Here is a 26,608-nt window from a genome sequence, read left to right on the forward strand (position 1 = left end):
CGACTGCTTCAGACATGCACAACACCCAGAAACAATTAATTACCTGCACAATGTCACATTTATTTTTATTTATTTTTATTTATATACTGCCCTCCCCGAAGGCTCAGGGAGGTTCACATAAAACAGAAATCGTACAGATAACTTAGTTTAACAATAACCCACTGGACTATCAGTATGTTAATTTAATGTTTCCCACATTTTTCTACTGCTCCATGTTGTTTCACTTCAGTCATTATTGTTAATCTAAGTTATCTGTATTGTTTCTGTTCTGTTTTATGTGAACCGCCCTGAACCTTCAGGGAGGGCAGTATATAAATATAATAAATAAACAAATAAATAATAGTGATAACAACAAGCAACATAGTAGAATAGAAAAATATGGAGAACATTAAATTAACGCATACCGATAGCCCAGTGGGTTGGACAGAGTTGTAGTGGGTGCCATAGGAGGGAGACTCTATCTACTTCAGACTCCTTAAGTTTCCTTAAAAATAATGTATTATTGGAGCATCAGTTGTTAAACATTGCTTTAAAATACTATCTACTGTCCCTGGTAACTTTCAGTCACTTAGATGTTCTGGATTCCTAGGAAAAGATCCAACATGGAGATTGTTGCTCTGAATATTCGTAACTAATTAGTTTAATTCATTCTAGTTCAATGCAATTCCAGCATACATATTTCAGTGAATGAGGTAGATGGCACTCTGGTTTTGCCCCTGGACAAGAGCGAAATAAAAATGCCAGGATGGGAATGGGGAAAGAATGGCTCTTTGCTAGATATTTGCTTCTGAGTCCCCTGAAAAAAAATATAGAATTTGAACAGCATCCTTGACTTGGTTGAATGAGGAGATCAACTATTCCTGAAGTAATCATTGGGAAGATTTTATCTGGGAGATATTGGATAAAACAGGTACTTGCTTAATTTTGAAGCAATTTTGAATTTGGCAGAAATAAAATGTTAAAGTATGAAAGACATCCTGTTCTTTTAACATTATATAGTGGTATATTTGCTCATCGCATCGCAAATTACCCCCCAAAAAGCACAAGGTTGTCCAATCTAGCTTATTGGCAGGCACACCTCATAAAAGCATTATATTAACAAAATAAACACCTGGAGCTGTAGTTTTGGTTCTTGGGAGAAATGCAGGATAGGACTCATAAATATGTTCAATGCAACTCTGAACATTTATTCACAGGTAAATCCTGTGTTTGTTGGGCTGGCTTGCTGGTAAATGTACAGAGGATTTACAGCCCTATTCACAAAAGTTCTCCTGATAATAACTCCAGAAGAATATCTGTGATGCATATGGTTGCCAGCTCCGAGTTAGAAATTTCCTGGGGATTTGGGGGGTGAAACCTAGGAATAGTGAGGTTTACAGAAGGGAGGCATCTCTGCCAGTATAACACCATATAGTCCACCTTTCCAAAGCAGTCTCCCTCCGCCTCCCCATAACTCTGTAATCTGGAAATCCGTTATTCTGGGACTGCTCCAAGCCCCACCTGAAGAACAGCAGTCCGATCACACAGCAGAAACAAACCAGGAGTCTTGTGGCACTTGTAGGGATGTGGGTCCCCAGGTGGGACTTGGGGATCCCCTGGAATCACAGCTGATCTCCAGGGCCTAGTCTGCACACAATAGATAATGCACTTTCAATGCACTTTAGAAGTAGATTTTCCTGTTCTGCACAGGAGAATCCAGCTGCCAAAGCCCATTGAAAGTGCATTATCCTATGTGTGCAGACTAGGCCCAGGAGACAGAGCTCACTTCCTCAAGAGAAAATACCTGCTTTGGAGGGTGGGCAACACAACCTTATACTCCACTGAGATCCCACCCACCCCAAATTTCACCCACTCCCGGCTCCACTCCCAAAGTCTCCAGGGCTGGCAGCCCTGGGCACTTGAAGGACGAGCAAACTTTTCCTCAGAGCATACACAGTATTTAAGCCGCCACAAAGCGAAGCCAGCTTAAATAACGTGGAAAAGAGGTCCTGACCTACACTATTTAAAAAAAAGAACGCTTTTGGGGGAGGGATCTGGGCGATTTCCAAGCAGCCAGCAACCCTTCCTTCAAGCGCACAGTTCCCCGTTAGCTTGCACACACTGGCTGGACGACGGGGAACTTCGCCTTACTCCTGAGTAGGCAAGGGAGAGTCACCCCCCCCCCCCGGGAAGGGCCTTCCCCCGCCTCACTTTCTGGAATTATATCTCCCCCCCCCCTCCCTCCCCACAACGCGCCAAGGCGGGGTCCTTTCCCCGGGGCGCATGCGCTGTAGCCGGAGGGCGGGCTGAGGCGATTTTGAGCGCCTCGTTGCCGGGCCTGCTGAGGGGAGGGCGACGGGGGAGCCGAGGCAGCGGCGGCCTCTCAGAGAGGGGCTGAGGAACGCACCGCCGGTAAGACCCTAGCGAAAGGCGGAGGCCAGGAGCGCCTTCCCCGGCTGCAAGCCTTGCCCGTCGTGGAGCTCTCTCTCCATGTCTCGCCCTCCTTCGCACCCGAGGGGAGAGTATTGCGCAGGGCTCTTCTGGTTAAGGAGCGGAGGGAAGCGCCCCGCCGGCTTCAAACTCGACGCAGCCACGTTAAGCGCCCTCTGTTCTTCACGGGCGTCCTTGGCCAGGGGCTTTTCGCCTGTGGCTGCTCCTCCACACACACACACCAAAAAAAGGCACTGCTTCTGTGCTTCTTTAGACGTGCATGCGTGATGCAACTTGGTGTTGCCTTGGGAGGAACCTCACACGCGTCACCTTCCCAAAGCAACTTTTTTTTTTTTGCGTGTCTTGCAGATCTAGCTGCATGCTCTTCGTCGCCCCGTGCTCGTCCCTTTTTCGTGCGTCGTCCTCACGTAGCCGTGTGCGTGGCGAGGGGGAGAGGGAAAACGAGACTCCAAAATTGCGCGCGCGCTCTCTCTTTTTTAATTAACCTACGCTTGACACCCCTATCCTTTTTCGCCTCTGTTTTGCACTCAAAAAAGGAGACCAGGGCAGCGCCAGTCGTTGAGGAAGGGGAGGCAAAAGAATATCAGGTGGAAAAAGTTGGACAGTTTTGTCTCAGGTTTTTTTCAAACTTTTGACCATGGAGGAGTCTCTGAAATAATTTTTCACACTTTGAGGAGCCCCAGAAGTGATATCAGCTAGGTAGGTCCCCTGCCATGTTCCCGGAAGTGACATCACCACCTGGTGGAACAAGCTCCCTGAGGAGATCAGGGCCCTGCCTGAACTCCCACAAGGCCCACAAAAGGGAGCTCCTCCTCCAGGCATTTGCCTGAGATTGACCATCCCAATAACATTCACTGGTCCTCAGACACCCCTCCATGGGCTGAACCAGTCTGGGGGTCTTATCTAAGTTGTCACTCTGGTTCAAACCATTGAAATTATGTTAAGCTAAAACCACTGTTGGATTATTGTTGGTATTGTTTCTGATTATGTTGTATGTTTAGGTCGTTCCATGTACTACCCCTCAGCATTTTATGTAAACTGTCCTGAGTCGTACGGGAGGGTGATTCTATTTCTATGGTTGCATAGATTTAAGAAGAAAGGCATATCTATGAAACGGAAAGGGATGGAGACTTTAAAAAATGAAAGCAGGGAATTCAGAGAACTTGAAACTCACAGATTTATAAAATCAGTGTTACTTGATTGCTGCTTTGAAATAAAAAATCTCAGAAAGCCTTGGTGGCATGCTAGTGGGGGAATGGCTGCAGTTGGGGGACTAAGGCAGAGAAGCCTGCCTTGTGGAAGCCCTGTTTTCATTACACCTCACAGCAGCTGCATATAAAGCTGTCCCCGTGCATCAGATGGAGTAAGCTCTGTTCCCCCAAAATTGGAAAAAAGTGGAAGGTAGATCTATATTAATCATCTGGTTTCTTTAACAGACCTGTACCAAATCCATTAGCAAATGCCACATCAAAGCCAAGACCATGGACTGAACCATAGAAAACATGGATACCAATCTTCACAGCACAGTAGTGGCACAAAAACAAGATTCCTTGTGTATTCATGTGATTTTTATACTGAAGCAAGCAAACAACTCAAACTACCATCAAATTGTAGATCACATCTACTTAGTCTATAGGCAGCACCATGAAAATAACATGGTGTTAACATAGCACAAAATGCCGTTTCAAAGCATGGATCGTCATGATTTTTTTGTTTGGTCACTCCAAATTCACTGTCAAATATTTCATGTCTATGGCCACAGATTACACAATAAAAACAAGCTTCTATTTGTTTGTTTATTTCATTATATTTATAAGCCACTGCTCCCAGCACAGCTGGCTTACAGCAGCTAACATAATTTTAGGACACAAGTTTAAAATCAACAGACAGAATATTAAAAGCAATAAACATGACCCTCCTCCCATCCCATCCCATGTTACAAAAACTTATTCTAAAGCACTGATCTTGAGGATTTTGCATTGGGTCATCTCAAGCTCCCCATGAAATCACAAATCCTGTCTATGGCAACAGACCACCCCTAAATCACAAGTCTACCACTTTGTGGCACTACGAACATGGATTCGTGGATTATAGATCTTGATAGACCAGACCAAACTCACCATCAAATCACATACCCTGTTTATGGGGAGACACTACACAACGAAAAGCGTAGATCCACTAAATCCGTACCACAGAAATGTGGTTACCAAACTCATCAAATCGCAAATCTAAGTGACACATTATATTAGAAACATGGAACTACTGCTTTATGATACTGCCACAGTTCAAAACACTGGTTCCATAGCACAGATCCTCATGAATCCACAGGATTTTGCACTGGGTTACTGCCAAGTCACGATTCATGGATCTGCTGGCTTATAGCTCCACCATGGTACAAAAATATGGTTTGAAAATGGAAATCCTCATGGATCTTCAAGACTTGTGCTGTATTACCCTGAATTCACTATCATATGATAGATCATGTCCATCGTCACAGGTTATACCGGAAAAATCCTGGTTATACCACTTCATGGTGCAGCCACGGTGCAAAAACATGTTTCCAAAGCACAGATCCTGGATCCTCAGGATTTTTGTGTTGGGTTACCCGAAAGTCACCATCAAATTGTATATCATGCCAGTAGCCATAGATCACACACACAACCCATAGATCCACTGTTTCTTGGGACTGCCAGGAAAAAGAAAACATGGTAGCAAAGCACAGATCCTCATTAATCTTAAGGAACGTCATGTGGGCTCAACCAAAATTCATTATAAAATCATACATTATGTCCATGATTTCACAGTGAACCACAACCCTCATGGCCCAAGTATACCAATTTTTGGGGCACTGTCATGGTGCAATCATGGCATTAAATAACTGAGTCTTCATGGATCCTTAATGCTATTAATTGATATCCATGAAAATAGTGTTAACTTTTTTTGTGACCTTAGATCAGCCAAAATAATACATAGAATCAGCAAAATACTTTGTAAAATCACGTCAGTCATGTCCATGAGATTATCCAAAAACACAGACCTAGCTCTTCATGGTTCCACACTAGAGTGAAAATTGCACAATTTTAATAGGGATTCCCAGTAAAACTCACTCTATCACATATATTGATGTCTATGGAAGGGACTAGAAAAAACAATCTGGTCCTTTATGGAATTGCCATGGCACAATGACTGCTTATGAAAAACTGCTGAGTTTTATGATTTTTGCACATTCGTCACAAAACTCAACCCAGAATTCCCACATTATATCAATGTGAACAGTTCATCTCTGTGAACTGACCCACAAAACACATCAATTCTCTGTTCTGTGGCATCAACAAAGCAATGAAACTGTGAACTTTGTGGTGCAGTCTGGATGTAATAAATAATTTGATGGAGCTTTTTTCATGACCTAATTTAGAAAGCCTAACAGTCCATGTTCTTGTGTCAGAATGGTTCCACAAAGTGGATCTGTGATTTATATTGTTCAGTTTGGCTGCAAATATGATAACAGATTTGATGATGAGTTTAGAGTGACTTGTTGCAAAAATCCTGATCCGTGCTTTGGAAACATGTTTTTGCAAACATGTTTTTGCACCATGGTGGCATCACAAGCATTCAAATTTCAGGTTTCGGGGAGATCTTTGCAGAGGGGATTTTATGGTGAGTTTGGGGTGACCAAAAGTAAAAATTCTGAGGATCTTTAATTATCTGTCTCGGTATAAAGAAACCAATGATGGGCCTGGAGGAGAAGGGGAAGGGTACCAGGTAGGCGTGTACACAGTTTTGTTTCTCAACCATGTCCTGCATGATCATTCCACTTCTGGGGTTTTTCGAAGCCTGAAGAATGTTTTAGGGGTTTCTCTGGTTAAAAAAAAAAAGTGAGAAAGGCTGCTCTAGTGTTCCAAGGTAAAAGGTACAGAAGAACCATTCATTAAACCATTAATTGATAGTAACATTGCCTAACACTGTGAAATACAAAATTAATTTTAAAATTGTCATTGTTTTAGCAACAATTATTAACCATTTTTGTAACTAATTTAAGTATCATGCTGTTAATTAAAATGTATAGTTTTGTTTAAAGTCAATGCTTTAAAATTGTTTGAGAATATTTCCCCAACTAACTCTCTTTGAGGCAAGGGAACTGGTCAAAATTCAGCACTAAACCCATAAAAAATGGCCATCTTATTCCAAGAGATGCTGGTATAATGGTCCCTGCTTTTTTCTGACTTTTCTTTATTATTGTGTTACAGGAGGTTGGAGGAGGAGAATATCTGACTGATGCAACCAAGACTTCATTGGAAGAAAATGCTGTGCTGTGTCTGTCTCCATTAACTCAACCTCGTTATGCAGTCCTTCATTAACCCTGTACCACCACCTGGGGACTAGGAAAAGCTATTATTGTGAGTGTTTCCCCTTTTGTAGACTCCCAGGGTAACCTCTTGCCAGCACTGATTACCTGCTTCTTATGGTGGGTTCTGGGAAAGAGTGGATATACTGCTTGTTTACTGGCTGCCTGGTTCCCTAGTGGGTGCCTTGTCAGAGCTGGCGGCTGTTGAACTTAAGCCATTTGCAGGGTTAGTCCTTCAGAAGGGTTTGCTAAGATGAATGAAGTTGCTTTAGTGGAGTGTCATGGAAGAAGCAGTCCTGCAGAAATTAGACCCAAAACCATGAAGCGCCTTGTATGTGATCATCATTATATTTAATTAAGCTTGTTAATTAATAGGTAACAATAGAGTGACTGCAGAGTGGGTGCAATACAGGTTCTGATTAATTTTCTTTGGCTTTATGAGCCACCCCCAAAATACAAAAGCCAGACATGCTTTTCAGCCTTCAAGGGGTTATATTTTAATGACCGTACTTTCTAATTATTCCTGCCACAAAAAAACTAGATTTCTGTTCCGAGGTTTGTTGTATTAATCTTGCTTTTACTGTATTGTTTTCTACTTTATTAATTGTTTTTTAGTTGTGACATGCCATACAGTTTCTTTTGCGTTGTTTCTATTTTCAACATCCTAGTCCTATTGCATTGTTAATTGGATGCCATGCTATTTGATTGCATTGTGTTACAATGGTCATCCCTTTGATCCTGTGTGACAAACTGTGAACATAAAGTTTTCTGTAACAAAATATCTATGTGGATAGAACTCTCAGATGTATCTACAGCTTGAGATAATATTGTAGTACAGAAACACTATCAATCCTTAAGTAAATTTATTGATCTTAATGCTATTTATTTTTAAGTAAGTAGATTGCAATTTCAATTCTGAATTTATTTTACTTAGTTATTATATTTATAGGCCACCGCTCTTGGCCCAGCCAACTCACAGTGACTAACAATAAATCTGAATGCAAGTTAAAAATTAGAAAAAAATCTGCAACAATTATAATATTACTGAAACAATTACTATAAATAATTACTATAATATCACTAAAACACAAAGTCCCCCAAGCTACCAATGGCAGGTAGATGTTAGATGTTAAATGATTAACTGTTGGAAGATGTCAGAGGAGGAGGATCAAGATCCAAAGAAATGCAAAGAGAACCATAGGAAGTGATGAGTGAAAGTTTGGAGACACTGAGGAAAACTTTCTGATCAAATCTACATCTAGTAATTTTTGCCATTAATGTTATCATTTAAATATTTGCATTTAAAAAATTTGTTCTCCTCCCAGTCTCCTAATTTTCCCTTTAGAAAAATGAGGGCAGGGGAACAAAGGGAGAAAATCCTTGTTTTTTCCTCTCAATATTCCAGGTTTTCTTCTGGGCATTCATGTCCAAAAGACTACAGCAAAGAGTTCAAAAACAGTAAAGAGTGTGAATATATTGGTTTTATCAAATTTTAGATTCTGCAAACCACCCTGATAAGCCCAAGAGGGGTGGTATATAAATTCCTTAATAAATAAATAATTGAGCTTGAAGGATTTACTTGGTTACTTGGCAACCAGCTGTTTCGATAACTGTGACTGAGTAACTTGGGAAGGACCTGAATGCTGATGGGAGTAGGCATGAAAATAGCCACACTGCATTTATTTAAAAGTCTTGGATGACACTTGTGTAATCCACATTCTGTGATGTGCTAGCAGCCAGGCCTGGAGCTGCTTCTGGTGTCCACTGCCATGGTAGTGAGACCTGGATTTGATACTTGCAGTGGTTGTTGCTGCCAACTCAATAGGTAACTGTTGTCTGTGCATGTGTGGACAATGCATTTTTTTTAATTTGAAGAGTATTTAAGCCCCTGATATTTAAAAAAAAACTTTTCAGATTTTTCCTCAAAATTGGGGAGTACCCCAAGTTTGCAGGAAAATAGTGGCAGTGTGACCCCAATCCGCGGATTTAGATATTGATAGATGGGAGCCAGACCACAATCAGATTTATAGGTATTTACAAAATGGTTCAGAAAAGTGCTTTTATAAAAGAATGGTAAGCGTTATTTAAGAAAAAGAAGAAGAATTGGTTTGCATACCCCGCTTTTCTCTACCAGAAGGTGTCTCCAAGCAGCCGACAATTGTCTCCCCTTCCTCTCCCCACAACAGGCACCCTGTGAGGTAGGTGGGGCTGAGAGCCCTGATGTTTCTGCTCTGTCAGGGCTGTGATGAACCCAAGGGCACCCAGCTTGCTGCACATGGACAAGCGGGGAATCAAACCTGGCTCACCAGATTAGAAGCTGCTGCTTTTAACCACTACACCACTATACATTTAACTGACGTGTGTATCATCCTAGTCACACTGCATTGTCTTTGGTTTATGTTATACTATTTTCTGCACTGTTTAACATAACTAATGTCTAATACTTTTTTGCTGTGTTTCAAACCTGGATCTTACATATCGTTTTCTTGGGATTTCTGCGAACTTCAGAGCTTCTGACCAAGGCTCCAAACGGAGAGGCTGACTACACGTAAAGTAAATAACTTTAAAAATCCTTTGTGGTCCCCCACTTTTATCCGTAAAGATCTGGCGAGTTAAATGTAGGCTTAGTACAGAAGCAACACTATGTGCAATATACACTATATATTTTTGTATTGTGTGCTGCCTCCCTTCACTTCAGCACTTCTCCCTTGTGTTCTGTCCCCCCTCCCCCCCCCACACACACACATGAAGGCCAGGGAAAACTTGAAGGGGAACCAAACCACTAAAATATTTCTCCCCTAATATTTTCAGTGGAGACTATGTAAATGTTGAAGAGCTCTGAAAAAGAATTATGAAATAGTTTGCTTTTTTTGGAATGAGTGAAATACTTTCTTAAAACAAGGTTTTAGTAACTCAAACTGTGTAGTATGAAGACTGTTGTGTTAATTAATCTTTGGCATTAGAGAATACTTGTGTATTCTGTAAACATGTACGGTAAAAGCTTTGTTACATTGTAGTTTATTATCCAGAATGCTCAGTGAACTTGCATGGCCCTAAGGCCCAGCTCCTCCTCCTCAGTCGCTATACCCCTTTGTCAACAACACACACACACACATCTTCCAGTGTGTCAGCTTGATGCCTCTGGCTATTGCTAAGCTTTTGGCAGCCAACGTATCCAGATGACCCCAGGTCCCCACTTCCTAATCCATGAATTATCATCATTCACATAAACGCTACTATATTGTCTCATATTCGAGAATTAAAATTTAATCCATAATGAGATATCTTTGAGACATGTTTTATGTATTGTTCTTTGTATTGTATTGTTCTTTGTTCCTATGTAAACCGCCCTGAGCCTTCGGGGAGGGCGGTATATGAATATAATAAATAAATAAATAAATAAATAAATAAATAAATAAATAATGCATCCTAATGAAAATCATTTTTAGATAGGATTTTTAAAATAATTTTTTAAAGGAAATATTTATTTAAAGAAAAAAAATCGCTGATTTTTATCCACTCTTGTAGATGGCTTCAGTCACTAGCTTCCTTCATTTTATAACTGAACTGCAATCTGAAGAGACAGAAGGGCTTGTTATTCAAAGATAAGCCATGTAAAAAAGTCTTGAACCGTTATATTCGAAGAGTAACCTCAGCTCCAAGAGGGTAGTACGGTAGCAAAAGAGAGAGACTTGTTTACCGAAGGATACTTGTTTAGAAACACTTGTTTTCCGATTTCTGGTTGATGCCAGATTTTTATTTTTTATTATATTTATTCATTTGGTGATTTATATACTGCCCTTCACTGCGATGTCTCAGGGTGGGGAAGGGAGGTGAAGGGCCCCTAGTCCCATTGCATTGTCTTTGGTTTAGGTAAGACCATTTTCCACATTGTTTAACATAACTAATGTCTAATACTTTTTTTTTACCGTGTTTCAAAATCCTGTTGGATTGTTGATTTGATGTCCCATCCCGTTGCTTATATCACCTCTTCACATAATCCACCTTGAGTCTCGGTGAGAAAGGTGGACTTGAAATAATGTGAATAAAAATATTTAAAATTTTTATGAAATGCTGGTTTGGTATGAGTGTATACATGATTATGTATGCATGCTCTTGACACTGGTCTTGAGCAACAAAAATATAATAGTATCGTCAAGCTTTAGCACGTTAACCGTTAAACGTAAAGTATATATTATTGAGTATGTCATACTTTGTGCTGGTTTTCTAGGTGGAATGGATTTATCGCCAACAAAGTGCATAGATGTAGACCTGAAGATAACTAACGTATACTGCCACCCAAAGGACATTCTTGTGAAATTTCAGGGGTCTTATAACACAGACCGTGAGTTTGACTACCATATATTGCAAAATGAAATACAGCAGGTCTCCAAAGCGAAAGAATGCGTTGGCTTTGGTGAGTTTTGTTTAGTAGAAGATCCAAATTGCGGGGAATGGTACAGAGGAAGAGTAATACAAAAGAGGAACCACATTTATGAAGTATTTCTGATAGACAACGGGGAAAAACTGACCGTTCATGATACTTGTATTGCATCTGCCACTGATGAATTGTTTCAGCTTCCGCCAAAAATGGTTTGTGGAATCTTTGCAAATATACTTCCTCTTGAAGAGAAGTGGTCCCCCAAGGCTATGAATTACTTTTCATCCTTAACTGACTTGCAAATTAACGGCCATGTACAAGCTATTATGTCACACCAAACATTTCTTCTTGATGCGCCAAAAATTACGAGCAATGTGGTAGAACTGCAGTTAGGAAAACTGGTTGATGGAGACTCATTCCGTCTTATAGTAGAACTGTTAGGTGAATTGCCAGAAGAGCTCTTATATAAACAAATGCCAGATTTAATTCAAAAGAAATACACAAGACCGGATTCAGTTTTCTGCGATGCTAGGATTCAACCAAATTTTCAGCCCATTTTTGGTTGGCTGCAGCCACTTTTATCGGTTGGTGGAGTAGAGCTAGCAAGAATATCAGTGGCAGTCAGTCCAAGTAAATTTTATTGTCAGCCACTGCAACGTCTACCAGAGCTGGATGAGTTAACAGGCAGTATGTCTTCATATTACGAAACTATTAATAGAGAAAATATTCCATCCTGTGACAGTCTGGGAGTCCTCTGTGCAGCCAAACGAAAAGATGGTCATTGGTACAGGGGAGTGATACAACAGCTCCTCTCTGATAACAATGTGAAGATTTGGTTTGTGGATATCGGCAGTTGCGAAGCTGTGCCTTCCACTTGTGTTCTGAAGCTTCAGTCAAAATTCATTTCAGTACCTACGTTTTCGTTTCCTTGTGCTCTGTCTTGTCTTAGTGACCAGAATGATGCTGTAAGAAATAGCCAGCTCAAAGAATTCAAGGAGGCTCTCTTAAAGCAAAGTATGGTTTATATCCAGATTGACTTATTCGATGCTAACGAACATTTGTATTACGTTACACTGTGTAAGCATGAAACACTTACAGATGGTGAACATCTGTCACCGAGAAGTAACATGCTTCCAAAGTGTAGTCCTTCCTTCAAGACAGAAATTCCTAATACAAATGGGGACATGGAAATTTCTATTGCCAGCCCTGTCTTCACTGAACCTGCTCACAGGAATAGGTTACAATCCGGAAATTGTTCAGATTCAAAGGGCTGTTCCTTAAACGCTGTTTTACCAGCACCTTACAAGATAGCAGAAATGAAAATAGGTTCGTCCTGTGTTGCTTTTGTCGAGTACGTACTGAACCCTTCTAATTTTTGGGTGCAAACTAACGATGACGTGGATGAATTTGAAACCATGATGGGTAAAATTTCAGATGTATATGAGGTAGGTGAAACGGGCGATAAGATCCTAGAAAATCCAGAACCTGGAATGCTGTGCTGTGCACGCTACAGTAAGGACATGCATTTCTATAGGGCTGTCATCGAGGAAGTGGTCGACATTGACATTACTGTTTACTTTTTGGATTTTGGAAATACTGAAACAGTGCCTATTTTTGATGTAAGAATCCTTCTTCCCGAGTTCCAGGAGCTACCAGCTTTAGCCATATGTTGTTCCCTTGCCAGTGCGTTTCCAGTTGAAGATATATGGATTAAAAATGAAACAGACTTCTTTAAAAACGTGGTGTTTGGCAAACCGATTACACTTCGTGTTGTCGGAAAAGAAAATAATAAGTACAGTGTCAATGTGCAGTATATGAATGGCTCAGAACAAGCCGATGTTCTCTTATCTATGGTTCAGGCTGGGTATGCCGAGTGTTGGCAAGTCAAGCCAGATCCATCGCTGAACATGGCAAAACATTCTGAACAACAAGACTCAAAACTTAGAAGCAAAAAGACACAGCGTAAAAACCTTACCCGGAATAACAACGTAGCAGAAGATAGATACGTCAGTGAATCGCTCAATCCTCTGGCCAAGAAGGCTGCTGCTGGTTTCCCACAGTGGGAGAGAATACTTTCCATGAAGTATGGGAAAATGTCTGGGGATAGTAACACCATGTGCCCTTATAAAGAGTATTGGTTTAAACCAGGAACTGTCCTCAGTGTTACATGTTGTCATAGTACATCACCAGGTGACTTTTCATGCCAGCTGCAGGCTAAATTACCAGAGCTAAGGAACTTAATGGATCAAATTCAGAATTATTATGAGACTCAAACCATACCATACCAAAATGGACAGCTTGCCTGTGTTGTGAAAGATTCCCAGGATGGCAAGTGGTACAGAGCTTGCGTGCTGAAATACATATCCAAAACCAGCATTGAAGTTGTATTAGTAGACTATGGGAACCATATAAGCGTTTTGCTAGAAAACGTTCAAAGTATCTTCCCAGATTTTCTGACTTTGGAATGTCAAGCGTTCAGATGTTGTCTTAGTAGTGTAACTCGGTCATTAAAGTTTGATCCAGATAATTGGACGGCAGAGGCATGTAATGATTTCAGATCCTTCATTTCTTCTTCCGATGGACTGCTAACTTGCACCATTGCAGCCCTGATTATTAAGAGTCCCGACCATTTATATAATGTGGTTGATCTGTGGACGCCATCTGACAGAGCACAGCAGTTTCTCCTAGACTGTGGCCATGACCAGTTCTGCTCTCTTGAATGCCCAAGATTGCTTGCGCCGACATTCTCCTTATATAGCTTTTACTATTCATCTTTTGATGTGAACATTGGGAATGTCGAGGAGGTGTGTGTAACCCATATATACAGCCCTACAAAATTCTATTGCCAGCTAAGTAGAAATGCAGATGATATTGAGAACCTGTTTCAAAAAATCACAGAGATCAGTCACGTGGCAAGCTGTGTCAGCCAAATAAACACCCACAGATTATACTTAGCCAAATATTTTGAAGATGGCCTCTTTTACAGGGCCTTGGCATCTCCTGTAGGATCATCAGATTACTTGCCTGTATACTTTGTGGATTTTGGGAATAAACAAGTGGTAGCAAAAGATGAACTAATTAATATTCCGGATCATGCCTCAGAAACATTGTTCACCCCTATGCAAGCTGTCAAGTGTTACCTGTCGGATCTCAAAGATACTGAAATTCCAGTTGAAATAAATAAATGGTTTGAGGAGAATTTCTTAGGCAAAGAACTAAAGGCAGTAATAACAGCTAAAGAATCTGATGGCCAGCTTGGTGTGGAGTTGTATGATAACCAGCTACAAATAAGTAAGCAGATTAAAGAATTGTTGTTAGGTAGTACAACAGAGTGTCATGAGGATCCAAAATCTGTGAACAAAGACATAGAAAAGCCACTGGAGGACCAAATTGTGAAACCTAAAGAAAACATAACTGCAGTTACAAGAGATACCAAGAATAAAATAAATTCTTGTTACCAGAATGATGGTGATGGATATGCTGAATGTGGAAAAGAAACTGCAGTTGATCAGCCGAAACAGTGCAGTAGATCTGTACAAGTTCCAGCAGCCTACGAAAATACAGAATTGGTCTTGCAAAACACTTTGGGAGAAGAAGATAAAAGCAGAAGTGGACAACTTGATGAGGACCCATCATTAGAATTCAAGGAGATGCCTACAGATAGCATGACTGATTCGCATATCCATCAACCAAGCCCTTTAGGACAAGAAAGAAATACTTCTAAGCAAAAGTACAGAGATCTTCTACAATGTAACATTCAGCCAAATTCCAATGTCATGGTTTATGTTTCCTTTGTCATGGGCCCATCAAATTTCTATATTCATCTTGAAGCAAATGAGGGTAAAATTTTGCAGCTTACTGAAGAACTGAATAGATGCGTTTCACTTTTAGAGCCACAAGCCGACATTGAGGAAAGTGATGTAGTCTTAGCAGAGTATGAGGTTGATCATTGCATATACAGAGCTGTTGTTAGATCAGTTCAATCAGAAGCATTCTGTGAAGTAGAATTCATTGACTATGGTAATCTGTCAACTGTGAAGGCATCCAAAATCTATAAGATAGGGAGCAAATTCTTAAATTTACCAAGACTGAGCGTAAACTGTTTCATTAGTCATGCAAAATGTATGCTGCCTGGTAAAAACTGGAGTGGTGATATTACTGCCTATTTTGTCAATAAAATAAATAATCAGCGATTAATTTGCAAGTTCCTACGACAACATGGAGAACAATGGGAGGTTGATCTATTCTGTCATGGAATATCTGTTATTGAAGATTTAATGCAGATGGAAATCAGTCTAGGTTTACAGAATATGCCCATGAAAGATGCAGCAGAAGACAGAACATTGCTGCCTGTGGCAAATGCAAGGAATGATGGCAATAACCCACGTTACCCAATTGTATATAAAGAATATGAGTCTGGACCTACTTGGGGAAGTCTTCCTAAAATTCCCTATCAAAAAATAAACCCTGGACAGCTAGAAAATGCTGAAATAGGTCACATTTCCAGGAATGGGTATTTTTATGTAAAATTAAATAAGGATGTGCAAAAATTGCTTTATTTGAATATGATGGCTACTCACAAAGCAGCAGAGCAAACGCCAGTTGCAGTAGAAAATATTCAGAAAGGATTAGAATGCTTGACGAAATCAAAAATAACTTTCAAATGGCATCGAGCTGAAGTTAGGAAAAAGTTTCCGAATAAGGATAGCATGCTGGTTTTTTTCATGGATTTGGGAATATATGAAATGGTTTCACTCAGTGATACGAGGAGGCTGAGTAGCAAAATGAGGAGCATTCCCAGGAGTGCAGTCCTTTGTAAATGGTTTTGGATTGGAAATGTCGATAGGTCGGCTTTTGAGAGAGTTATGAGGATGCTAAAAGGTCAGGAGATAAAGATTTTATTTCTGAGGTATCTAGAATCTCCTTTAATTTGGGACGTAGACGTTTTAGTGAATGGGATTCTTTTGTTTGAAATTTGGCCTCAACTATCTAATCAAGGAGTGCTAGAGAAATGTAACTTATTGGGAGGCTTAAATAATGTAAAAATGCCAGTGCCAAAGTATTCATTTAAGTGGCGTTCAATTTCTTGGGCAAAGTTTCAGAAGAACAGGCATTATCCTGGTTTTGTCACATCAGTCAGTGATCCTTCACATTTTTGCATCCAGTTGGAAGACTCATTTAAGACTATGGGAATATTGTTTAAACTGCTCTCTGATCTGCCAGAAAACTTGCCGACTATGCCAAACGATCTTGTTCATACTGGCTCAAGCTGCTTGATAAAGACCGAGCCTAATAGAAGATGGAATAGAGCTGAAATTTCTGACATCTCAGATCACTTCATGCTTGTATTTGTAGACGATGGAATATCGGTTCCCATCCCCATCTCAGAGTTCCACAGGTTAAAAGTTATCCCGGAAAAGCTTGTGAATATACCTCGACTAACTTATCCTTGCTGCTTGTTTGGAGTCTCACCTGTTCTTGGGGATCAGTGGAATGTTAAGGCCAAAGTGAAAATTCAGCAGTTCCTTGGTAGACAAGGCCTTCTGTTCCAGTTCAGACAGTACCGTGGGAGGAAGATGGTGGTAGATGTGTTATGTGAGGGGATCAGTGCAGCAGACGTATTGGTTGCTTCTGGATGTGCCGTATATCCTTTCATGTCAATTAATTGGGTAGAATTTAATGCATTGAATTCACAAATTTTGCATGATCCATTGCAATTGGGTAGTCAGAAAAGCTCTGATGTAAGAATAATATTACAGCCAGGAAAGGAAGAGGAGCACAAAAAATCAGATTTGCTGTTCAAGTCTGCTTGTAACAAACACCCAAGAAGGCGCAGGTCTAAAAAAACATCTAAGAAACAGCAAAGGAAAAAGTTGGCTTTACTCAGCAAAAGAAGAAAAACTGAGGATCCTCTGAAGTATAACAGATCCTTCACTGCCCAGTGTTGTCAAAAAGAGGGACTGAAGCAAACCTACCCCACAGATGTATCGGCAAAAATGACACATGCGATTCCTGACCCTTCTGGATTAAGTACCCTTCTAGGTGTGATGAAAATTACTGACGAGAATCCTTCAAGAAAACGCTGTGCTAGAAAGGTCAGTTTCAAATATATGTTAAAATAATTTTGTCTTTTATAAGTAATATATATATATATATGTGTGAGAATTATATTAGGCCAAATCTGATTTAGGAGTGGAATCCAAACAAACACCACTTGGTCTACAAAATCCCCCAAGGGGATTTTGGACCTTTTTTGTTCTGAATGGCATTTTTATGAACACAAGGCAAATTGCTTTTGAAATTAAGAACATATTTTAGAAATAGCTTGAAATATCAAGAATGTGGTATTTGCTGTTGAAAAATTAACACAGAAAATCAACAACAAAAATTATCTCTAAGCAAATCATGATCTAGGAGTCATATCAGTTGGAAGAATGTTAATTCTTTGCTTTGGTTTGATGGTTCAGTATTCAGGAGCCTCAGGGCTCTGAAAAGTTATTGCCATTAAAAGTGAAGATAAGATAAGAAAATATGCAGATTTTCTGAGGCAATTTAAAATACCTGGGTGGCAGCATAAGGACTACATTAGGATACTGAATAACTGTTTTAACAGGCTTTTATGCATTGGGCCTGCAGCTGTATCCAGTGGATAAAAAGACACACCCACAGTGGAGCAAAGCAAGATCCCAGTTCTTGAGGTTCTCGTGCTTTTCTTGAGTTTTTGGCATAGCATTTGCTCCGTGGTAAAGCATCATCTTTGTCTCCAGAAGTTCTCAGATTTCACACTTGGCCTCTCCAGTTAAAAGCTGAGAAAACCTGTTGCAAGATCTTTAATGGAGGATGGTGGTAACTATTGTTTATACACTGCTCCAGCAACCTTGGTATGGAGTTTGCATATCAGCTGTTGAGATGCGCTGCCTTGCCATCCGAATTTCTTAAACTCCGTGGAGTTATGCAGGAACTCCACTTACCCCATTCTTTGCTCTTGTTGGAGAGGCACATCCATCATCAGCTCTGTAGAGATTGACTTGTTTCTGGGAGGTGCCTAGATTGTGGGATCACACCAATGCCACAGACAGCCTTGAAGGATCATAATGACTTATTGATATGTCTCTAGGTGGCACCACTATATTATTAGGTTTAACGGGGTAGAAATTAGGCATTTCTTTGATAATGATGATGCTAGTCATTCAGCCAAGTCTGACTCTTGGTGATCCTATGGCTTAACTGCCGCCACAATTTCCAGTCTTGCACTGCTTCTTTTAGTTGTATAATGTTCTGGCCGGTGTCCATTTTGATCATATCTAATCACCGTGTTCTTTGTTGGCCTGGTTTCCTTTTTCCCCTGACCAATCCTAGCATAATTGCTTTCTCCATTGAGTTGAATCGTGTGATATGGCCAAAGTAAGTGAGCCGGAAACCCGTGATTCTGCCTACCAGTGATAGATCAGGCTTCATGTGCAGTAGTATTTCTTTGCTTGTGACTTTAGCCATTCATGGAACCTGTCGAAGCCTTCTGCAACACCAGAGTTCAAACGAATTGATTCTTCTCTTGTCCAATTTTTTCGTCATCCAACTTTCACAACAATATAAGTGACTTATGTCCTTGCTTTTCAATGTTCGGTTCAAGTTCGTCATTGCTGACCGACCCAGAGCAATTTGACGTTTTATTTCCATACTGCAATCACCAGTCTCATCAATTTGTGATCCAAGAAAAATAAATACATGAGCGCATTTGATCTCTTCACTATCAATTGTTATTGTGATATTTCTGGGTTTTTTTTGCAGCAGTCATTATTTTTGTCTTTTTAATGTTTAAGAAAAGGCCAAATTTCTTGCTTACTTCATTGACCTTTGTAATCAGCTGTTCTAGACCTTCCTTTGTTTCTTCCCTCCAATCTTAATTCCAATGTTTGATTCTTTGAGTTCAGTCTCTCTCATAATGATCTCAGCATACAAGTTAAACAGGAAGGGGGAAAGAATACAACCGGTGCATTCCTTTCTCTATTTTGAACCAGTCAGTGTCACCAAATGGTATACACACAGTGGCTTCTTGGTTTGCATAGAGTGCATAGGTTGAGCAAATGCACTGGCACCCCCATGTTTTGTAGGGCTTACCAAAATTTGTTGTGATCCACATGATTAAAAGCTTATTTGTAGCCATTAAAGCAGATGTAGACATCCTTCTGATATTCCTGTGACTTTTCCAAAATCCATCACTTGTTTGCTATATGATCATGAGTGCCACGCCCCTGTTGAAAGCCAGCTTAAACATATGGTAGTTCCCTTTCAATGGTTGTTGCTATACTTTGTTGTATGATTTTAAGCAAGGCCTTACTAGCATGAGAAATGAGGGCTATTATACAGTAATTGGAACAGTTTTCTGAGTCACCCTTTTTGGTAGTGGGATAAACACATATCGTTTCCACTCCTCTGGCCAGTTATTAGTTTCTCAGTTTTTCTGGCACAAAGGTGTAACGCTTTCCATTGGTACACATCTCAGCAATTCCATGGGTATGATGTCAGTGCCTTGGGTTTGACAATTGACTCAAGGCCCATTCAACATCATCCACAAGAATGGCCAGCTCAGGTTCTATTTCTGTTTCTTTTTCATTTTGAAGAGAGCAAACTTCTGTTCTGCATTCATACAGTTCTTCTGTTCTTCAACACAGGCCTTTCTGGTTCAGCCAAGTGATAAGACGGTTTGTCTCTCAGTCTGAACTGGGATCCTCAGTGACCTGCCCAGTCCTGTGGGCACAGATAGATAGTTGTGTGCTATAACAAAATGAAAATAACAACAGAGAGATACAGCCCCTGACAAACATGACTTGCAGGCAGAATAGCACCCACCCAGAGACTTATATAGGGAATGCAACTATAAAGTGGATACTGTAGTCCTTATAGCTGGCACTTCCGTGTTCTTTTTTTGGAATCTGCTTTTAGTGGTGCCTGGGTTAAGAAGGTCATGTCCATCTCCAGTGGTCCCCAACCTTTTTATCACTGGGGACCGGTCAATGCTTGACAATTTTATTGAGACCCCCGGGGGGAGGGGAGGTCTTTTGCCAAGGGATGTTGCCGCCTGAGCCCCTGCTCCACTTGCTTTCCCGCTGGCGCCCATGACTTCCCATTGCCCGCTGGGGGGCGCTGCCAGCAGCAGCTGCGCAGTGCCATGCCAAGGGGGAGCCTCGGCCATGGTGGCCACTGGAGTGCACTAAAGTTGAGCCGGTGGCAGAGTGGCAGGGCAGCAGCCGGGGAGGAGGACGAGGAGGAGCCGTGGCCTGGTACCGACTGATCTGCGGACTGGGGGTTGGGGACCACTGAATTATTGTGTGTCTGCCTTACTTAAAACTCTGATGTAGTGTTGCTCTGGTTTTAGACGGGATCCTAGGCTGTTACAGAGGTTGATTGCTTGGTATCTCTCTGTCTCCCTGATGGAGTCCATGCCAAAGAGAGCTCCTCTTTGTTGCAGGAGGTTTTTTTTTATTCATTTCAGTTTTACAACCTACAGACCAGGTCAAAGAGGTACTTCCTGGCTAACTTCAGGAATTCCTTTCTAGAGCCTATTCCTGGAGCCTGTCTAGTTTACAAGTCTTCCAGTTCTCTGTCTCCTGTTTTGAAGAAGGGGAAGATTTAAGTCACCTGTTGTCTCTGACCAGACTTACCTGCATTTGTATGATGGTGAGCTGAAGGTGACAATGCAGAGAGGAATTGTCTGGCTTCCCCCTCCTTGCCTGATTTCAGTCTGTGGGGAAAGACTGTTAAACCACTCCTTCAATCATCCACAGCAAAAATACATTTCTTCACAGTTTGCATTTTGTGGATTCCCCCTGGAAGAAAAGCAGCTTTTTTGGAAAGTGACTATCAGGAAAGAGGTTCAACTTCTTCCATGCCTTTATTATATTTTAAATGTGCATCCCATCCTAATCCTTGTCCTGATTTCATGGTGTTCCAGGTATACAGTCCAAGTGGATAAGCTGGTTCATAATAATCTCTCTATATAATCTCTTATTAGAGATATAATAGCAAGGGTTTACTGCATATAAGTCAGGCCTTAGAAACCATAGATGGAGAACTCCAGGTCAGTTTTTTTTTTAAAGCCTGCAAAATCAATGCTGCATTGCAATAGTATGTTTGGTAGAGGGGGGAAATTCATATTCCAAATCAATTCTTGATTCTGTTTTAGATCAGTATATATTATGTTTAAAAGAAAGACTTTATTAACTTCATTAACTTGAGGAGCATTTTACAAACTATTTATTTGTCCACATATCTGTTATCTATTATAAATATCAACTTTTAAAGTAAATATATATGCTGTTATTTGATTTCCTTCCCCTTAAATTAATCATACTTTAACTTTCTAGGTAAAAGTTGATTAGATGGATTTCTACATTTGAGCACAAGTAGTGGACGTGGATACTAATGGACATATACAGTTTTATGTGTGAAAGACTGAAAATACACATTCTTCAATGCCACAATCTTTAATGAAATTATTGGGTTTATTTTGCTTTGCTGGAATTATTGGGTTTATTTTGCTTTGCTGTCTCCTCTACCCCATGAGCTTGAAAAGTTGGAGCTCAGATTCCCAGTGCTGGCAATGAGTTTGGCCATACATTGCAGTCCTAAGCAGAGCTGTACCTTTCTAAGCTCACTGAAATCAGTGAATTTAGAAAGCTATACCTCTGCCTAGGATTGCACTGATCATGTGCTTATTCACCTTTTAAAATATTCTTTGTCAGTTTGTATCTTGGTTTGAGACTTTTGAAACGCCAGAAAGGTAAATGAAACTATTTTGTTACTGGGATGTCTTCCAGCACCTTGTTTTACCTCTCTTATCCAGTGTATACTGGTTTCGATTTGTTTGACATGGACAGATGTAATGTTCCCCCTTACATAATTTTTAAAAAATTGCTAATTACTGTTGAAATAGAATGTTAAGTCATTGTCATTTTGTTTTTGTTTGCCTGTAGTTTTAAAAATTAGCAGCAAAACTTAATCAACCTGGGGGCTACAACTGTCAAATGCAGCCCTTCTGTGAGCTATCTCCGGTTATGGCAGGCCATTGCTGTAGAGGGAATCACTCCCATGTCTTTGTGGATGAAGCACAAAGCAGGTAATGGTTCGGACATGGCTTAGGTGTGGAAATTTCCACTTTAAACCCAAGGTGGCTTCTGGCTCCTCAGATCCGCCCTTTCAAAATGAGCCTAAAACTTCCATCTATGTTCCCTTCCAAACAAGTTCCTTTAATCTAATTGGTGTTTACTTCCAGGTAAACATGTTCCTATAAATGGTGGATCCAGCACCCACCCCATCTTAAACAGTACAGCTATTTAATATTTGGCTGTAATCCTCTGCCCCGTCTCAAATGAGTAAGTCCCAGAATGTAAGTGAAATCTAATTTACCCTGTTGGTGTGTATAAGAAAAACCTGTGCTGTGTAACACAGGCATGTTCTCTGTCAAAACAACTTGGCACTTTAGTGGCTTAACAGTTTGTAGAAAAGGTAATAAAGATGTCTCTCTTGTGAATATTTTACCTGTTTTTTTTTCCTGTTACAAGATTGCTGTCATAGCTTAAATGGTTTTTATTGGGTTGTGCTTTATTTGTTCATGTTATCGTATTCTGAAATGTATATATACACATATATGTGTAGGTACATGTAGGTGTAATAGATGCAGGATTTAGAATTCAAGGAGTTCCATGAGAACACAAGGAAGCTCTTCACGTTTCTATTTAATGCCTTGTACTGTCTTGGATGTCCATTCTGATAATCCTTCAACTTTTAGAAATGACTCCTTGCTGAGAACTGTATCTGGGGAAGCTCTGTCTCAACTGCTAAGGACTGCCTTAGTAAATTATGTATGTTCAGAGTTACTGAAAAACAAAGTACAGTTTGAAAGATGTGATGACTCATACTCAAGAAGTAGCATATCTGATGTGCCTGGTTCAAGTACCTCTTAGTGGGGAGAAGCCTCCATCAAGTCGTAGCAACTGTTGATTCTGATCAGCTACAGAGACTCGGAGAACATGTTTGCTCATCTTTTGAGAAAATGGGAATTTTTATAGCAGCAGGCAAGAACAGGGAAGGCGCTTTCTTTAGACCTCCGGTGTGAGGCAGAACTGTGTTTTCATGTCATCTCAAAGCCTCCAATTTTTTTTGTGGATTTGGCTTAACCAGAGAATTAAGTTTAATGAACAACTTGATTAACTTGTGACACAGTTGGCAAGTAGTATAAAAATTATGTACGTTCACGCTTAGTCTACTGGAAAAGAACTTAAACTGTGTTACGTTCCCAGATGTTTAAATTATACTTTGTTGAAATAAAAGAAAAATCTGCTCTCATTGATCTGTCTTGCTACATTAGCAATAATACTGCCTTTGCCCTGGAAAAGGTGGAAGAAGAGATCCATGTCAGTATCTGTACGTACACAGGTCCCAGACTCTGGCTCCAGAGATACGTTATTCACAATATATACAGACATGGCTCAACAAGATGTTCCCTCCAGAAAGAAAAAGAGGCACATGTATCATTGCACAAACAAGCCATTGTATGGAGAATGGAGAAAAAAGGCAATTTAAAAAAATGCCGGAGTTCTATCCAAAGCAAAAATGAATGAACTGGGAGGGGTGGAATAGTACAGACGCACTGGGAGACCAATATGGCAATAAAAAATATCCAAACTGAAACGTCACAAGCTAAGTTTAGCTATTGTATGACCTTATACTCTGTCAAGAGATTTCTTAATAAGTTGAAGTTGGTCCTTAAATATAAAAACCGTCCCTTGAAAAAGCTGCAGGCGAAACGCATCGAGACTTGTATGAAATAAGAATTAAAGAATAACTGAAACTGAAGAGAGACAACTCTTAAGTCCAATTTGGATATTTTTTTATTGCCATATTGGTTTCCCAGTGCGATGGAGTTATATCAAAAGCAGTTCTAAGCAATCAAAATTGCAAGAGCGATTAGCGATTAGCAATTAGCAACTCAAGAGTAAAATACAGTGACAAGATATTAAGTGGTAGTTGCTTCCGACTTTCAACAATTCTATGAATTAATTACCTCCAAAATACCTGTCATTAGTGGCCTTGCACCAGTCTTGCAAAACAAAGGCTATGGCTTACTTTGAGTCAGACCGTTCCATGTTGAGTCCTAGTGCCTTCAAATTTTCCTATCATTTTCCAGTAAGCATTGTCTTCTCATAAGACTGAAGTATAAGGGCAAATCAAAACATTGCTACTAAGGTTCTGGTTCATACCTGTTAAGGTTTATTCCAAACAAAACCTGTTTAAATGTCTTTGCAAGTGGATGGCTGCAGAAAAGCTCTCTCAAGTTGACTCCACATGACAGTGGCTGCACCGGGCCACCGCTGGCACAGGGAGCTCCGCAGCTTTCTGTGTCCCCGTGGGGGACGCGTTTCAGCGCCGGATCTGCTCCTGGAAAACACAACAGCGGCAGATAGGTTCCACGGCACGGGGAGGGGGGGCAGCAGAGGGGGATTATTTTGCAGGAAGGTAGTTGTGAGTTCTTGCATTATGCAAAGGGTTGGACTAGATGACCCTGAATGTACCTTTGAACTATGACTCTAAGGTGGAATTGTGAAGAATGCAATTCCACCTTCCTGCAAAATTAAGAAAAAATGCTCCGGTCCGCCTTGCAGTGCAGTGAAATGCAGGGAGCTGACTGGGACATTTTTAGCCCCTGTTGGGCCACCTTAGGACAGGGAGGAGCCAAGCCTGAAAGGCCCAGCTCTTCCCTGTCCACATGGGTCTGCTGTGGGACAGGCCCTATTGGCCGCCTGAGCAGGCTAAGAAAACACGGATTATCCAGCATTCCCTCATCCCAGGGGAACTGAGGGCCTAATCCACAGCAGGCCTGGGAGGGGGCCAGCCTGGAGGCTGTGTCACATGGAAGCAGGGATTAGCCGCACTTTCATATGAGCACCTTCAGCATTTTCCACTTGTGTGAAATTAGTCTCCGTAGGGTGCCTCCCCCTGTCACCAAACTGAAAACTGCATTGTTGAGAAAAAGGCTAGGAAAGTTGCCCTGATGAATTCCCCTCCCCCCCCCCATCATGACAGTGCACCAGCTCATCCCTTGAGGGTAGCTTGGGCTGTACTACAAGAATTTTGCTGGGAAACCTTACTCCATCCACCCTGTAGCCTTGATCTTGTCTGTTCTGACTTCTTTTTGTTCCCCAAACTCAAAAGAACATTGAAACAGAACACGATTCCCTCGAGGATGCCAAAACTGCTGTTTTGATGTCGTGTAAATCAGAGAGCACAGAAATCTTCGGGGAAGGATTAGAGAGATGGAAACACTGCTTTCAGAAGTGTAGAGATCTAGATGGAGGATATATTGAGAAATAATAGCTTCGCATTTTGATATTTTTGTTTAATAAAGGTTTCTGTGATTTTATAGCAATGTTTTTTTGACATAGCCTTGGACAATAACCTGATTCAGATATTGCACCCCCGAAATTTAAGTTACAGAATTCCTACTGTCTGCAAACATTAAAATGCCCGCAAACATTCATGCCCCAACTGGAATAGAAAAGGTAGAAGAGGAAGAAGATCGAATGGGATGAAGCCGAAATTGGCCTGGAAATATTCCAAGGGAACGGAAAGACCAGCTAGGGGGAGGAAAGGACTGGAGGAAGGTGTAGGTGTTGAGAATATGCCAGCAGGTGAGTGAACCTGTCCCATGAGAACATAATAGTGAGGAGCTTTAGAGCTGCAGATTAGGAAGAAGAGAACGTGGAGTCAAAATGGGAGACAGGAAACAGAACATAAATTAGATCATACTGTGCGTATCCTGAAGAGTATACATTCCTATGCCAGGAATGGGGGAATTCCTTTTATTCCTAAAACTTAGCTTTTCCTGCCCATGACAGGAAAACCTAATTTCAGGTTGCGTGAGCTGCTCTGAAGAATGATGTAGAAGATGCTGTTTTGTACTGATAAAGGAACTGATTGCATTCCTTGCCATGGTTGTATTGTCAGGGACAGTTTAGTGGATCGTGGAATGTCATTCTGGTTTGTGGGGGGGAGGTCTCTCCCTAGAACGAGTTGTTGATCAGGCATGTTCCATGCATGACGTTGTATGTAAACCGCCCTGAGCCATACGGAAGGGCGGTATAGAAATCAAATCAAATAAAAATAAATAAAATATTTCCCATGGAAATCTGGCAATCTCATCATGGACTTCATTGGATTACACACAGTCCTGACTATGATTTACTGGTCTAGAACAAGATGATGTCTCCCTGTACCTCTAGCTGGATAGGTCCTTGGGACTGAGGAAAGCTGGAGGTGCATGGTTCCTGGAAAACAGGAGATCTTAATGACTAACAAAATTTGTGGCAGGGTATGATATTTCATAAGAGCCTCTTGTGGCGCAGGTGGTAAGGCAGCAGAAATGCTGTCTGAAGCTGTCAGGCTGGGCTGCCATG

At 40.8% G+C, this 26,608-nt stretch overlaps 1 protein-coding gene across 3 annotated transcripts; it reads left to right on the plus strand.

Annotated features, from left to right (window-relative positions):
- The first annotated feature begins 2,284 nt into the window (after positions 1 to 2,284).
- TDRD15 (tudor domain containing 15) lies at positions 2,285 to 23,530 on the plus strand. 3 transcript variants are annotated; one of them, XM_077311681.1, is made up of 5 exons: positions 2,285 to 2,391; positions 6,678 to 6,827; positions 9,284 to 9,328; positions 11,007 to 17,251; positions 21,521 to 23,530. In XM_077311681.1, the coding sequence occupies exons 4-5, from the start codon at positions 11,012 to 11,014 to the stop codon at positions 21,533 to 21,535; spliced, it is 6,255 nt and encodes a 2,084-aa protein (XP_077167796.1). In that variant the 5' UTR covers positions 2,285 to 2,391; positions 6,678 to 6,827; positions 9,284 to 9,328; positions 11,007 to 11,011; the 3' UTR covers positions 21,536 to 23,530. The 3 variants fall into 3 exon arrangements, with proteins under 3 accessions (XP_077167796.1, XP_077167806.1, XP_077167816.1); XM_077311691.1 differs by lacking the exon at positions 9,284 to 9,328; XM_077311701.1 differs by lacking the exons at positions 6,678 to 6,827; positions 9,284 to 9,328 and having other exon boundaries at positions 2,325 to 2,391.
- Positions 23,531 to 26,608: the final 3,078 nt, after the last annotated feature.

Source organism: Paroedura picta, chromosome 1 (assembly GCF_049243985.1).
Source record: "Paroedura picta isolate Pp20150507F chromosome 1, Ppicta_v3.0, whole genome shotgun sequence".
NCBI lineage: Eukaryota > Metazoa > Chordata > Lepidosauria > Squamata > Gekkonidae > Paroedura > Paroedura picta.

Excerpts from the sequence above, each read along its gene's own strand:
- TDRD15 (XM_077311681.1), top strand. The coding sequence starts at position 11,012 with ATGGATTTATCGCCAACAAAGTGCATAGATGTAGACCTGAAGATAACT.